The sequence below is a fragment of the Erythrolamprus reginae genome, chromosome 8 (assembly GCF_031021105.1).
Source record: "Erythrolamprus reginae isolate rEryReg1 chromosome 8, rEryReg1.hap1, whole genome shotgun sequence".
NCBI classification, from domain to species: Eukaryota; Metazoa; Chordata; class Lepidosauria; order Squamata; family Dipsadidae; genus Erythrolamprus; species Erythrolamprus reginae.
The window spans coordinates 44456594-44472296 of NC_091957.1; the positions used below are offsets into that span (position 1 = coordinate 44456594).

The following is a 15703-nucleotide window of genomic DNA, read 5'->3' on the forward strand; positions in this document are numbered from 1 at the left end:
GACGGACAGGAAGTCGGCGTTGTCCGGGCAACGCGGGCCTAGGGCGGAAGGGAGAGTCGAGCCAAGGCCGAGGAGCGGGTTCGTTTCTTTGTCCCTTGCCGGGACGGTCACCGTCGTCGTCGGGGCGGAGCCAGCCGGGATGGCGGTGCAGGCGGCGCACTTGGAGGCCGACGCCTTCCTGGTGTGCCTAAACCACGCGTTGAGCACCGAGAAGGAGGAAGTCATGGGGCTCTGTATCGGGGAGGTACGGCCTCTTGGACGGGCTGGGGACAGGCAAAGCGGGCCGCAGAAAAGGGCCGAACGGGCTCACTCGGCTAGCTGGAGCCGAGCAGGGAGGAGGCGAACCCGGCCTTGACCCGGGATCTGTTAGGGTTAGCCGACCCTTGTGTAGTTGCTTGCTTTGTAGTGCTTTGATTATTGTGATTTTTTTCCTGCCTTTAATAATAATTATTGAATGTTTATTAATATTATACATGTATTAAACCTTTTACTAAATATTTCAAGTACAGTATTAAAATATGCCACCCAACTCCAGAAGAACTCTGGGCAGCTTACAGCAAGAGTATCATCTAAAAAACAATTTTTAAAAAATCATTTAAAATCCCTTAATGAAAACATTCACACTTTTTGTGGCAGGATGTGGGAGGCATATTACACTGCTCAAAAAAATAAATAAAGGGAACACTCAAAGAACACATCCTAGATCTGAATGAATGAAATATTCTCATTGAATACTGTACTTTGTTCTGTACAAAGTTGAATGTGCTGACAACATGTGAAATTGATTGTCAATCAGTGTTGCTTCCTAGGCGGACAGTTTGATTTCACAGAAGTTTGATTTACTTGGAGTTATATTGTGTTGTTTAAGTGTTCCCTTTATTTTTTTGAGCAGTATATTTATTTTAGAATTGGAATAACTTTGTCACTTTGAATGCACACTAAGCAGCATATATTAAAATGAAATTTTGTTACATACAGTTCTCAAAGGGTCACCATGTCCAATATATAGTACACTACCCACATGTGTGTATATATACATATATGTACAGACATACTCATGCACATATATATTTGCATGTGCGCGCACACACACACATGTCTCCTATAGTCCCCACAACAACGTTTGCCTCCCCTTTCCCAAGGCTGGGCACCACAGCATCCCTTTCTGGCTATACCGCATAGAGAAGGCAGAATTGTAATGCTAGGCTCTAAGCTTAGACTTCCTTTCTATGCAACTAGTTTTGTGACAAAAAGAGAATTGGGCCTAGGACAATAGTTTCCACATGCTGCCAGTGTAATTATATGCATTGCAATAATTGACAATGGGAATTGTGCTGGAGAGTGGGAATTGATAGGAAGGGAGCACGTGTACAGCAGTGGGTTTCCTGGTTTGGACCAGTTCTTAGAATAGTAGCGCAGGTGGGAGGAGGTTCCATGCATCTGCCTGGAATACTTCTGCACATGCGCAGAAGCGTTGTACACATGCGTGCACGAACCGGTAGTAAATCCATTTACAACCCACCACTGCCATGCATGCATACACAAATACAGTATACACATAGTTGCAATGAATGAATGAATATAATGATGTGCAAAGTGCAATTCAACTTCCCACAAGCTGGAACTGAACATCAAACAAGATTGGTTTCATATTCTGATGCTCACAAATGGAACAGAGTAGCTCTGCCAAGGTTGTGCAATACATAAAACTGCAGGGAAATATCAGCATTTTTTTAAAAAAGTGCCACAGAGAGGTGAGATGAAGACAGATAAGATTGTAGCTTGTAGGGATCTCTTTACACACGGTAACCTGATGGAGAGGCTTGCTATATCATGCAGATAGTAATAGTGAAATATATCTTGTGTTGTATTGTCTACCATTTTCTTCTTCTTTGTTATCTCCAGGTTGATACAAGCCGAATTGTTCACATTCACTCAGTGATCATTCTGCGCAGGTCAGATAAAAGAAAAGACCGTGTGGAGATTTCTCCAGAGCAGCTGTCAGCTGCTTCAACAGAAGCAGAAATATCTTTTTATCAAGTTTATGGATGAATGCTAGTTTGAAAGCAGATAAATATTTATGATATAGAAAAGAGACTTCCAGTTTCTACTAACTTCTTTTTCTATACTGCAAGAGAAATTTACACAGAAGAGTGTTTACTTTGATTATTGTCGGTATTTCTTCGTAATGACCTTTCTTTCTTGTTTAAATTTGAGAAAAGCTTTATTCCAGGGCTTTATTAAATTACTCTTTTGATGGGGCTGCAGATAAATTTAATTTAATTTAGTGCTGTTGTACTGCAACATAAAATACAGTAATACCTCATCTTACGAACTTAATTGGTTCCCGGAGGAGGTTTGTAAGGCGAAAAGTTTGTAAGACGAAACTGTTTCCCATAGAAAACAATGTAAAGTCAATTAATGCGTGCAAGAAACACCCCCCCCCCCCCCGGCCACAAAAATGGTGCTCTGCTGGGCGCCGCCGCCCGGCTTTCGCCTTTTAAAACAGCCGGGGGGCTTCTCGGCGTCCTCCCGAATGCTGAACCCGGAAGTTCGGCAAAAGTTCAGGTTTGGCGTTCGGGTTCGGGACAAGCCCCGCCACCCGGCTGTCAGCTTTGCAAAAGAGCCGTGAAGCTGTTGGGCCGGTCAGGAGGCTCAAACGGAGGTGGGGAATCCCAATAGGGAATTCCATGGGCGGAGCTTTGATGTCACGAAGATGTCCTTCCTGGCCGGCCGAAACGTGGACTCCTGAACCCGAATGCCGAACCCGAACTTTTGCTGAACTTCCGGGTTCGGCGTTCAGGAGAACGCCGACAAGCCCTCCGGCTGTTTCAAAAGGCGACAGCCGGGCGCCGGGGCTTCTTGGCGGCCACCCGAACACGAAGTTTTGCCGAACCTCCGGGTTCGGCGTTCAGGCGGCGGCGGGTTCGTAAGACGGAAAAAGTTCGGAAGAAGAGGCAAAAAATTTCCGAACCCCGGGTTCGTATCTCGGAAAGCTCATATGACGAGGGATTCATATCACGAGGTATCACTGTATATATTTATTCTTCTAGTAGGGGTTTTGGGTTGTTGTTTTGTTTTGGACACCCTTAACTAACACACAGATTGGCTGAATTGACAGGACGCCCCATGAGAGTTGTAGGCTGGTATCACTCTCATCCTCACATAACAGTGTGGCCATCACATGTAGGTAAGACATGATATCCTGTAATTAAGAATAAGATTCCCAAACTGAGTACGGTAGGAAGATTTAAGATCAGATGCTTAAAATTATTTTTTGTCCAACTCTTTCATTCAAAGACTATTTGAATGAGTAAAATGTTCTAATGAGAGCCTTTGCTGACTTTGATAAGATTTGAAGAGAGTCACTTAGGCTGTGCTTTGTATTGAATTTGGATAATTGATTCTAATCAAATAAGCTATAATTGGCTGGCAGAAAAGTTTCTGGCCGTTGGAACTGAATCATTGAGTTTCTGCCAAGCTATGGTTCTATTCAATCTGATCTGAGAAGCTTGAAGTACAGAATTATGTCTTTGATACTAAATTATGTGTAACTCTTCTAATATGCGTACATTGATCCAGCACTGATTCTGGCATATAGCAAAATAGTGTTATATTTTCACCTATTCGGAAAGTCTACTTTATTTAACTTTTGTCTAATGGTAAAGGTTCCCCTTGCACATATGTGCTGGTCTTTCCTGACTGTAGTGGTTGGTGCTCATCTCCATTTCAAAGCCAAAGAGCCAGCACTGTCTGAAGATATCTCCGTAGTCATATGGTTGGCATGGAACGCCTTCCTACCAAAGTGGTCCCTATTTTTCTACTTGCATTTTTTACATACTTTTGAACTGCTAGATTGGCAGAAGCTGGGACAAGTAAAGGAGCTCAGTCCATTACATGGCCCTAGGGATTTGAACAGCCAAACTGCCGGCCTTTTGATCAACATGCTCAGCATCTTAGCCACTGAGCCACCACATCCCCTCAACTCTTGTCTAGAAATCATTATATTTTGGGGAGGTCAAGAATTAGGGGTGGGTTGTTGCCCGGACAGGGGGGGACGCAGTGTGGTAGCAAAAGTGGAGCTCCACCCCAAGGCACCCAATTTGCATTGAAAGATGTTGAAAGAAAATGCAGGGTGTACTGTATAAGCAATGCCCACAATGTGGTAGTAAAAAAATTGATAACCCTTCACTGTCAGGCTTTAAATCACATACACTAAAAAGGAGTCAGTATCTTCCAACGTATTGAAGATAGGATTGCAATTGGACAAGTAGCCTGTTTCTAAGTTTTTGTGGCTGAACTGTCCTCTTATTTCCTTTAGCATTTATGCTCACCTTGATTTTGGCTTTCAAATGACCTCTTTTGGATAGCTTCTTTCCTGAACTTACTGCTGCGGTTTCTGGGAAAAAAGAAACATTTATTTGGCTTGATCATCCATAGTCCCATAACTGCCATTTCTGTCCAGGAGAGATGTTTGAAATCTCATAACTTTGTTTGTTTACATTTTTTTTATTTCACATCTTTTCATCACAAATATAGAATTTCATTTTCTCAGTAATAATATAATACTCTTATACCTATTTTCTGTTTCATTAAAACAATTGTTATTTATTATACCATCGAGACTGCTTTTTGGCCATCGTTTACTCCCTTTCTTTATTTCCCCCAAACCTTCTTTCTCTTCTCCTCTCTTACTTTCCTTTCTCTCCTTTCCCTCTTATACATCCCTTTCTCTCTCCTCCTCTCTCCTCTTCCCTTCTCTCCTTCTCTCTTTTCCCCTCCTTAGCCTCCTCTCCCTTTCTTCTCCTCTTTCTCTTTCTCTTGTTGTGTTCTTTTATTCTAATAAATCTCGGGATGGTCTTCCAGCAGATTAATGAGGCCACTAGAGCAATAAAGAGAAGTGGTGGGGCTGAAAATTAATAAGGAAAGGACAAAAATACCATTTTTGTTGATGATTTTCTACAGATGTGCGCACACAAGCAATGTATCAGATGATGGACCAAGGCTTTGTGGGGCTCATCTTCTCTTGTTTCATTGAAGATAAAAACACAAAGGTAAATAAATGCTATTTGCTCTTCTGATAGGACAGGCATCTTGCTATTTATTTATTTATTTGATTTTTATGCCGTCCTTCTCCTTAGACTCAGGGCGGCTTACAACATGTTAGCAATAGCACTTTTTAACAGAGCCAGCATACTGCCCACACAATCCGGGTCCCCATTTTACCCACCTCGGAAGGATGGAAGGTAATCTCTCCCACATACTTTATTTGAACCGCTGGCCTACAGATCTACAGTCAGCTTCAGTGGCCTGGAGTACAGCACTCCACCTGCTGCGCCACCCCGGCTATCTGAGCTCATTCTGGAATAAATGTTTTGCTCGGTTTCTAGTCAGCGTAGCCAGAAGCTGTTAAAATATAGTGCCATTCCTGTGCTTTTAATTTCAGTATGATTTGCAAGAACATTGGTTTTAAATTTGTGTTAAAAAGTAGATTCTATACATGATGTTGGAGTCCTGATATGTAAATTGGGTGTGTCAGTGACTCAGTACAGAATGGTAAAGTTTGAAAGTGCATGAAATCAGCTAAATGAGATGGTAACTTTGCAACTATCTGCTCAACTCTCTGTCTTTCCTTCACTTAAAGCATCTGTCCACTTATCCAGGATTCGTGGGGGAAAAAACTAAATTGCAGCAGTGGGTTTCTCCCAGTTTGACCCAGTTCTGTGAACCGGTAGTGCCGGCAGTGGGAGGCACCGCTCACCTGCCTGGGACACTTCTGCGCATTCACAGCAGTGTCATGCGAATGGGTGCATGTGCCAACCGATAGCAAATGGTTTAGAACCCACTACTGCAAAATTGCTTGTGTAATTTACCAGTGGACTTTAATAGTGATTCATAAAACACGGAGAATACTATAACGATTCCTTGAGCTAAGATAACATTTCCTCAGATGAATCTCTTGAATATTTAGCTGAAGGTTGAAATTAATGCGGAGAGGGGTGGCATACAAATCTAATTAATAATAATAATAATAATAATAATAATAATAATAATAATAATAATAATAATAATGTCTTTGGGTATAACTGTACCTGTGGATGAAATTGGTCAATGCTGATGAAAATTTGTCCATGAATAGAATGTGTTTCTGGTACAGTATAACTGAACATTATGAAAGAAATAAATGGCAGGAGACTTTTTGGTTCAAATTAAACAGAGAGTGGAATATGGGGTCACATCTCAAGTATCGAGACGCCCCGAGTCTACGGAGAGGGGCGGCATACAAATCTAATAAATAATAATAATCATCTGGTTTCATTCTGGGTAGAAAGCAGTGAGATGAATATTGAATCAGGGTGCAGACTGAATAATATGACAGCAAATCCTATACGATAATAATGTGTTCCTCAACAATTTTTCCTCCTCTCCCAGGCTTTGAAGTAAGCAGCTACATTGTGTGCTTATGTAGGAAGGTGTGTGTGAGAGAGTGAGTGAGAGTGAGGGAAAGAGAGAGACAGAGACAGAGAAAGAGACACTAACATGCTTCACATGATAAACTATTATTATCTTTCATTTGATGCAGACGGGCCGGGTCTTGTACACCTGTTTCCAGTCCATTCAAGCCCAGAAGAGCTCTGAGTAAGGATTTTGGTGAACATCTGTGCAGCAAACTTACACTTCTCTCACGCACACTTTTCTTTCAATTTCAATTTTAGTAATTCTCCCCAGTGCATGTAATTGTGTTGTCTCTGTAGTAAACTATGTGAAGAGAAAAGAAATCTCATATACCTTACCTTGTCCTATCCCTATCTCTATCCCACTATTACTCGGTGACAGCTATTTTGCCCCACCTTTTATATTATGAAGCCAAAGTTCCTGCTTCATTATAACAGTTGTAATAAGTTGATCTATTTTGTGTTTGTGTGTGCGCGCATACATGTTGCATGGAATACTGTATTTTTGGAGTATAAAACGCACCTTAGTTTTGGGGGAAGAAAACAAGGGAAAAATTCTTCCTCTAGCTTACAGCAAGAAGTACTGATGATATACGGTTTGCTATGTATTTCTGTGCAGGTGTTCCTGACCTATAGAAATAGCAAAGAAATGGAGAAATGTACATTATGGCAATATATTAATGCCGGAATGTTTTTTTTAATGGAACTCCTCCCAATTATTTAAATAGATCTACTCCAAACATGACCGTCAAGGTTTAACTCAGCTGCCTTATCTTAATACTAAACAGGACACTGTTACATTTCAGATTATACTTTTACAGATGCTGTTATAATTGATGTGGCTTTCTACATTATTCTCTGCTATTTTAAAAGAAGAACAATAGCTCTGGGCCTCTTCATATCTAGCATTTATTTTTAAAAAGCTTCTTCATTTTGTTAAGTTGTTTAGAACAGTTTCTAACCTTGGCAACTATAAGACTTGTGGACTTCAACTCCCAGAGTTGCTTAGCCAGCTTTGCCAAGTTGCCAAGGTTGGAGACCTTTGGTCTGGAACAACAATAAAGCAGTCTAGAAAAGTTCTTAAGTAGAGGCGTTCTTAAGTAGAGGTAAGAGCTGGGAAGATCATCAGCACCTAGTTAGGGTTGGGGGGAAAAAGCTTTGAAAAAAGTTATGTTCAGAATATAAGACTCACCTGAGTCTTCAGTCTCTTTTGTGTCTTATACTCTGAAAAATATGGTGTGTGTGTGTGTATGATATATACAATATATATGTGTGTGTGTGTATGTATGTATGTATGTATGTATACAGTGGTACCTGTACTTAAGAACGCCTCTACTTAAGAACTTTTCTAGATAAGAACCGGGTGTTCAAGATTTTTTTGCCTCTTCTTAAGAACCATTTATTACTTAAGAACCCGAGCCTGGAAAAAATTCCCACGAAATTTGAGAGTGGCACGAAGGCCTGGCCAGTTTCCTGCAATTCCCCATGGGTTTCTCTCTCTGGCGCAGTGTATGGGAGGCAGCCTCACGCCGGGTGTATGGGAGGCGCCTGCTCCTCCTCGCTGTCCCTCTCTTCTTTTTTTTTAAACCTTAAGTTTTGGATTTTTTTTATTCCCTCCTCTTCTTTTTCCTCCTCCTCCCATTCAAATTCCGAGCTTTTATTTCTTTCCTAATGGCTTTGCACACATTATTTGCTTTTACATTGATTCCTATGGCAAAAATTGCTTCTACTTAAGAACGTTTCTACTTAAGAACCTGGCCACGGAACAAATTAAGTTCTTAAGTAGAGGTACCACTGTAGTTTGATGGATGTTCAGCATTGAAAATAAATTTTGATCTCTAACAAAGCAGATACTTTCACATCGGCAGCCCATGTCCATCAGAGTCTCCTCTACCAAGCTCTTGTCAGTACCATCAAACAGGAAAAGGCAGTTACACAAATGGATTTTTATAAAACCAGGTGTTTTATTTCTGAATTGTATTTATATGATGTGTACACGGTTTCCTCCATAGGTACGAAAGGATTGAAATCCCTATCCATGTCGTCCCTCACAATACCATTGGGAAAGTTTGCCTTGAATCGGCCGTGGAACTGCCAAAAATCTTGTGTCAGGAGGAGCAGGATGCGTATAGGAAAATACACAGGTGAGGTGATCTCCAGCTTCCTTTTTGTCTAGGGCAGCCGTGGCGAACCTGTGGCAAGCGTGCCACAGGTGGCACATGGAGTCATATCTGAGGGCACGCAAGGCATTGCCCTATGTCAGTCCCAGCATGAACGCATGTGCTGACAAGCTGGTTTTGGGCTGTTTTCACTCTCCCCAGGCTTTTGGAAAGCCTCCTGAAGCTTGGGGACGGTGAAAAATGGCCCAACGGGCCGACCGGGAATCCGGAGGCTTCAGTAAGGCCTGTGCACATGTGCACATGTTGCACCAACACTTCGCAGTTTGCATTGGTTGCTGATCAGTTTCCGGTTACAATTCAAAGTGTTGGTTATGACCTATAAAGCCCTTCATGGCACCGGACCAGATTATCTCAGGGACCGCCTTCTGCTGCACGAATCCCAATGACCAGTTAGGTCCCATAGAGAGGGCCTTCTCCGGGTCCCGTCAACTAAACAATGTCGTTTGGCAGGACCCAGGGGAAAAGCCTTCTCTGTGGCGGCCCCAGCCCTCTGGAGCCAACTCCCCCCAGAGATTAGAATTGCCCCCACCCTCCTCGCCTTTCGTAAGCTTCTTAAAACCTACCTCTGCCGTCAGGCATGGGGGAACTGAGATATTCTTTCCCCCTAGGCCTTTACAATTTACGCATGGTATGTTTGTATGTATGTTTGGTTTTACAATAAGGTTTTTTTTTAGTTGTTTTAGTATTGGATTGTTACATGCTGTTTTTTATCACTGTTGTTTGCCGCCCCGAGTCTACAGAGAGGGGCGGCATACAAATCCAATAAATAAATAAATAAAGTATGTGGGAGAGATTACTTTCCATCCATCCGAGGTGGGTCAAATGAGGACCTGGATTGTGGGGGCAATAGCCTAGCTCTGTTAAAAAGTGCTATTGCTAACATGTTGTAAGCCGCCCTGAGTCTAAGGAGAAGGGCGGCATAAAAATTAAATAAATAAATAAATAAATTTAATAATTAATAATTTATTAGATTTGTATGCCGCCCCTCTCCAAAAACCCGGGGCGGCTCACAGCAGCAATAAACAATGTACAACAAATCCAATAATTAACAAACAGACAATACTACTTGCATTAGGGATGAGGGCACGCGCACACTATCCCGCGCATATGCACCCTTTTGACACTTGAGCCAAAAAAGGTTTGCCATTCCTGGTCTAGGGAGATTCTCAGTCACCCAGCTCATGGTTCTGCCAAAGGTGCTTTTTCATGAGCCAACTGGGCTTTCTTGGTTTTTCTTTGAAGGCGTTTTTGTTTTTCATCTGAGAAGCTTCTTTAGCGAAACGTCCTCAGGGAAAAATCAAGGAAGCCCAGTTGCATTTTGAAAAAGCACCTTTGGGATAGCTTCCTTTTTTCTGTTTCCTTTTAAAATCACCTGGGGAGGATGGATGCGTCACACACAGTACCCCTACCCTCTCTCCATATCCCTCCCTCCCTCTTTCTGTCTCTCACACACACTCCAGTAGGCCTTCTCCAGGTCCCATCAACTAGACAATATCGTCTGGTGGGATTTAGGGGAGAGCCTTCTCTGTGGTGGCCCCAACTCTTTGGAACGAGCTCCCTCCAGAGATATGTACGTCTCTCCCCCCCCCCTGGTCTTTCGTAAAGCTTTGATGGGCATGGAGGCCGTGAACGTTGAGATTGGCTCTGGCCGATGCTGTTAGCGACAAGATTGGATGAATGTGGTGATTGTGTCAGATAAATGGGTTTTTAAAGGAATTTCTTAGCTTTATAGTATTTTTTAAACTTAGATTTCTAACACTGCATTGTATTGCATTTATTATATTGTTATTATATTATATTATGTTATATTGTTATTATATTTATTGTTGGCCTTCTCCGGGTCCCGTCGACTAAACAATGTCGTTTGGCGGGACCCAGGAGAAGAGCCTTCTCTGTGGTGGCCCCGACCCTCTGGAACCAGCTCCCCCCAGATATCAGAGTTGCCCCCACCCTCCTTGCCTTTCGCAAGCTCCTTAAAACCCACCTCTGTCGTCAGGCATGGGGGAATTGAAATTTTCCCTTCCCCCTAGGCTTATAGAATTTATACATGGTATGCTTGTATGTATGATTGGTTCTTTAAATTGGGGTTTTAAAGATTATTTTTAATATTAGATTTGTTCACATTGTCTTTTTTATTGTTGTTAGCTGCCCCAATTCTTCGGAGAGGGGCGGCATACAAATTTAATAAATACAAATACAAATATAGGAGTCCCTTGTAATTAGGCCAAAAACACACCTGTGATTTCAATATTTCAGTAATGTGGGTCTATCTTTTCTTTCCTTGTTTAGCCTCACCCACCTGGATTCTATAACCAAGATTCACAACGGCTCAGGTATTGTTTCCCACCGCCCATAGTTTGGGGGTGTCGCTTATATCTCGAGGCTCAGAAAGATGTAATTGGGCTCCTGGGCCCTTAAGCATCTGTCGGCAGGAAGCTTTAACTGTCCTGCATAACTAATGGGGAGGAGCTAACCGAGAGGTGGCATCGTTCATATTGTCTGGGGCTTTCCTGCACTGTTTTCTTTAAGGTATCTTTGCCACCGCTGCCCGCTCATAGCCACCCCCTTCTTTTCTTGCCAGTCTTCACGAAGAACCTCTGCAGCCAGATGTCTGCCATCAGCGGGCCTCTGCTGCAGTGGCTGGAGGACCGTTTGGAGCAGAACAAACAACGGATGCACGAACTGCAGCGGGAGAAAGACGAGCTCTTGGAGGAACTGGCTGCCTTGGAGTGAAGGAGGCAAAGCCTTCTGACCTGGGTTCAGCCCCCATCCTCTCTTGCTGCTTCTTCTCCTGCCCGGCCCCCTTTTTTCCATCTTGCAGCCAGGACTGCTTAGAAAACGCCTCTGCCAAATGGCATTTCTGGGCGATGAGGATTTCGGCGAACAGAACAGCAGATACTGCAGAAAAAGAAGAAAATAACGTTTTTACATAGTGGACTTCATTTTTTTTTCTTTTAACGTAACGAGTCTTGAAGTTGTCAAGGTGAGATAACCTAAGCACAGCAGCCCCCTTGTCCTTGTTGCATTTAGTAGCAACTGATTCTTAATTTATCTCTGGGTGCACCGTTCTGGGGAGGGGTCTTCAGAGATAACGTGCTATTTCTTTTGCCTCGCTCTTGTTCCCTATCATGTTTCTGATTGCAGAACAAGGATTTTGCATGTCTTTCTTGGAATGGAATAAAGTCAAATGATTCGATTCCTTCTAAATGTCGTCAAGCCCAGCTCAGAGAGCACCAGGGGCCCCACAGTCTTTTTCCTCCTCTTCCTCTCCCTTCTAGCACTGATGATATTACCTAGCTGGTTAATGAAATGTCTGCAAGAAAACAACCAAGCTCAAATAGCACTGAGGGCCCCACAGTCGTCCTCTTCCTCTCCCACTACCTTCTAGCCCTGATGATGTTACCTAGCTTGTTAATGAAACATCTGGAGGGCTATTAAGAGCCTGGGTGGCGCGGTAGTTAGAGTACAGCACTGCAGGCTACTTCAGCTAACTGCTACCTGTAGTTCAGTTCGAATCTCACCACCAGCTCAAGGTTGACTCAGCCTTCCATCCTTCCGAGGTGGGTCAAATGAGGACCCTGATTGTTGGGGGCAAGAGGCTGACTCTAGAAACCACTTAGGGCTGTAAAAACACTATGAAGCGGTATATAAGTCTAAATGCTATTGCTAAATGCCATTGCCAGAAAACAGCCAAGCTCAGAGAGCACCAAGGACCCCACAGTCCTTTTCCTCCTCTTCCTTCTCTCCCTTCTAGCACTGATGACGTTACCTAACTGGTTAATGAAATGTCTGCAAGAAAACAACCAAGCTCAGCACCCTGAGCTACAAACTTTCTCCTTTATTGGAATTTCAGATGTCTCCCTCCAGCTCGTTCTTTTGACAGCAGCCTTCTCCTCTTCATTTCATCCCTCAGCCTGCCGGGGCTGAAAGATGCCTAGCCTTGAAGTCCCCTCACCAATGGTTTAAGCATCTGCTTTCATCTTCTCCCCCTCCCTGCCCCCCATGACTCCCCTCTTGAGCAGGCTTAGAACCAGGCCTTGAAGAACAGAAGGGCACCCAAAGCATCTCCAAAGAGCTGCTGCAGCTGCAAATTTCTCACCGCGTTCTTCTCTAACAAAGCAGCTGCGTTGAACATGAGCCCCGACCAGCTGTTATCCCAGACAAAACGAGTCCAACCTGGGTTGGGTTTCCCTCTTGCCTTTATCTTTTGTTTTTAACTCGCAAAGATCAACGCAGCAACTTTAGGCTTGCCTACTATCAAGCCTTTGACTAACTAACCCAAGCAGATCAGAACCCTGAGTTGTGCTCCTTTTCAAAGAATCTTCTTTATTGAGTACATCGTAACTGTTCGTTGTATGTTTTAGTCTCCAGTCCTCATTGTCCTGGTTGCTTTCCTCTGCATTCTCAGTGTTCTAAAATAGTGGGGTGGGCCCCTCGGGGGGGGGGGGGGACAGAGCAATAGGAGTTTTTTTGCACAGAACAATAGCTCACAGCACAGAGCAGGAGATATGAAGTGCATATAACAAACCGTTTAGAGACACCATGGAAAAATATTTAACAGCATGAAAAGAAAGGAGGAGAGAGACGGAGATAATGAGAGAAATGTAAGTCTCGCGAAAGCTAAGACAAGCAAATATGACGAAGCGTATGTAGCGCTTGGCTTCACTGTGACTATGGTGGGAGGCGAGGAAAGACCTTATGTTTACTCTGCCTAAAAATGTTGTCGGTGGACAGCATGAAGCCAAATAAATTAAGGTGTCACTTAAACACATTACACCCAATCATGCTGATAAGCCGCTTGGTCTTTTTCAGTGAAAATGTGCCAAATATTGCAAGAATATTGTTATGTTTTTTGATATGTTGTGAGCCGCCCAAGTCCTCGGAGAGGGGCGGCTTACAAATCCAATAAATAAATAAATAAACTATCGTCCTGGTGCAGGCTTGTTGGGGGGGGATGTTTACTTCTTCCTAGGGATGGGATATAACAGAAAATAATCAAGAAGCACTTTTTCTAGAGTCTCAATAGCTTTTTTTATAGTGTACTGCGTGCCTTACTAAGACTTTATAGAGTGGTAGTAGTACCTCCCTTGATCCTCATCTCCAACGGATTGGTGTGTGTGGTTGTTTTTCTTGATGCAATTGTCAAGGAAGGAGGAAGAGGAAGGGAAGTGGCAGCTGAGTGGCAGCTAGTTGAGGGTAACCTGTTTGCAAATTCAGGAAAAGCTTCAGTTGATGGTTTGCTTAATAAAATGACATAAACTTGACCAAACATTGAAGAAAAGAGCGACGAAGATGATTAGGGGACTGGATGCTAAAACATAAGAAAAAAGGCTGCAGGAACTGGGCATGGCTAGTCTAGTGAATTGAAGGACCCAGAGAGACAGGATAGCAGCCTCCCAAAATTTGAGGGGAGGGGGGTCAAGCTATTTTCCAAGGCAACTGAAGGCCAGACAAAGAATAATTGATGGAAACTAAATGAGAGATTCAACCTGGAAATAAGGAGAGATTTCACAGTGAGAACAATCAACCGATTGAAGTTGTAGGAGTTTTATCTCTGGAGGCTTTCAAGAAAAGACTGGACTGCCATCTGTCAGGAATGGTGCAGGGTCTCCTGCTTGGGTTGGACTAGATGACCAAGAGCAGTGATGGCGAACCTTTCTTTCCTCGGGTGCTGAAAGAGTGTGCTATCACACATGCATGAGTACCCACACCCATAATTCAATGCCTGGGGAGGGCAAAAACAGCTTCCCCTGCCCCTCCCAGAGGCCCTCTGTAGGCCGGAAACGGACTGTTTCCCAACTTCTGGTGGGGCCAGTAGGCTCATGTTTCACCTTTCCCAGGCTCCAAAGGCTTCCCTGGAGCTGGGAGAGGATAAAAACGCCCTCCCCCATCTCTGTGGAGGTTCCCTGGAAGCCAAAAACGCCTTCCCAGAGCCTCGGTGCAAGCCAAAAATCAGCTGGCCAGCACACACATGCACGTTGGAGCTGAGTTAGGGCAACAGATCGTGTGCCAGAAGATTTGGCTATGCGTGCCACCTGTGGCACCCATACCATAGATTCACCATCACTGACCTAGAAGGTCCTTCCAGCTCTTGTTAATCTGTTAAAAACTGCTGCAATTTATTTCTCAGCTATTCAGGCAGTCCTCGCCTACCTGGAGCCCAAACTTTCTGTTTTGTAAGTGAGACAGTTGCTATAAGTAACTCCCCGTTTTACCACTTTTTTAAGCAGATCACCACAGTCGTTTACTAACACATGGATGTTCAGTAGCTCTGGTTCCTCCATTGACTTTCCTTGTCAAAAAAGGGGATCACAGCAACGGTCGGTTGCCAAGCCTTTGAATTTTGATCCTGTGACCCTGGGGGGTGCTGCAAGGGTGATTGGTGTAGAAAAATTGTCATAATACATTTTTTTCAGTGCCGTTGTAACATTGAACTGCCGTTAAATGAACTGTTGCAAGTCAAGGACAACCTGCATTTTTATATTCTCAGCTCTAGTTGGCAATAAATCGACTTGCCTTCCTTTGCACAGGCCCCTAAACAGTGTGTAAAAATTGCTCTGGAACCTTTCAGTTTTGGTCGCCACGATGCAAAAAGGATGCTGAGACTAGAAAGAGTGCAGAGAAAAGTAACATAGATGATTAGGGGACTAGAGCAGTGGTCCCCAAACTACGGCCCGTGGGCCACATGCGGCCCGCTGAGGCCATTTATCTGGCCCGCGGGGGGGGGGGGGTTGTATTTTTTTCCCTCTTAACATGCATTCAAACAACACAGTGTACCATCTTATTTTCCATGAATAAAATGCGGTATTTTGTTAGTAACTAATATCAAACATCAAAAAAGTTGCAAAGGTTTTTTTTCTAATTTTGTCATCCAGTTACATTCATTTTCTTTTAATTAAATTCCCTCCTTAACGTTCCTTCAAAAAGTACACCAACAATTATATTTCTAACTTATTAACCATTATGCCAAAGTGCTTCCTTCTTTCTTTATATATTTTTCTATAAACCAAGAAAACCTTGTATAGCCAATCAGATGTTAACAAAAGAAAATTAAAAACAAAACATAAA

At 43.2% G+C, this 15703-nt stretch overlaps 1 protein-coding gene across 1 annotated transcript; it reads left to right on the forward strand.

Moving 5' to 3' along the window:
* The first annotated feature begins 1 nt into the window (after position 1).
* BRCC3 (BRCA1/BRCA2-containing complex subunit 3) lies at positions 2–11831 on the forward strand. The gene is made up of 8 exons (XM_070759812.1): positions 2–244; positions 1906–2025; positions 3103–3190; positions 4966–5054; positions 6584–6639; positions 8468–8599; positions 10925–10968; positions 11217–11831. Exons 1-8 carry the CDS (start codon positions 140–142, stop codon positions 11366–11368), a joined length of 786 nt encoding a protein of 261 aa, XP_070615913.1. The 5' UTR covers positions 2–139; the 3' UTR covers positions 11369–11831.
* Positions 11832–15703: the final 3872 nt, after the last annotated feature.

Bases quoted from the DNA above. Each gene is read 5' to 3' on its own strand.
- BRCC3 (XM_070759812.1), top strand. From the start codon at position 140: ATGGCGGTGCAGGCGGCGCACTTGGAGGCCGACGCCTTCCTGGTGTGC. The intron at 5,055-6,583 runs GTAAATAAATGC...CATTTGATGCAG, and splicing joins TTGAAGATAAAAACACAAAG to ACGGGCCGGGTCTTGTACAC. The intron at 6,640-8,467 runs GTAAGGATTTTG...TTTCCTCCATAG, and splicing joins CAAGCCCAGAAGAGCTCTGA to GTACGAAAGGATTGAAATCC.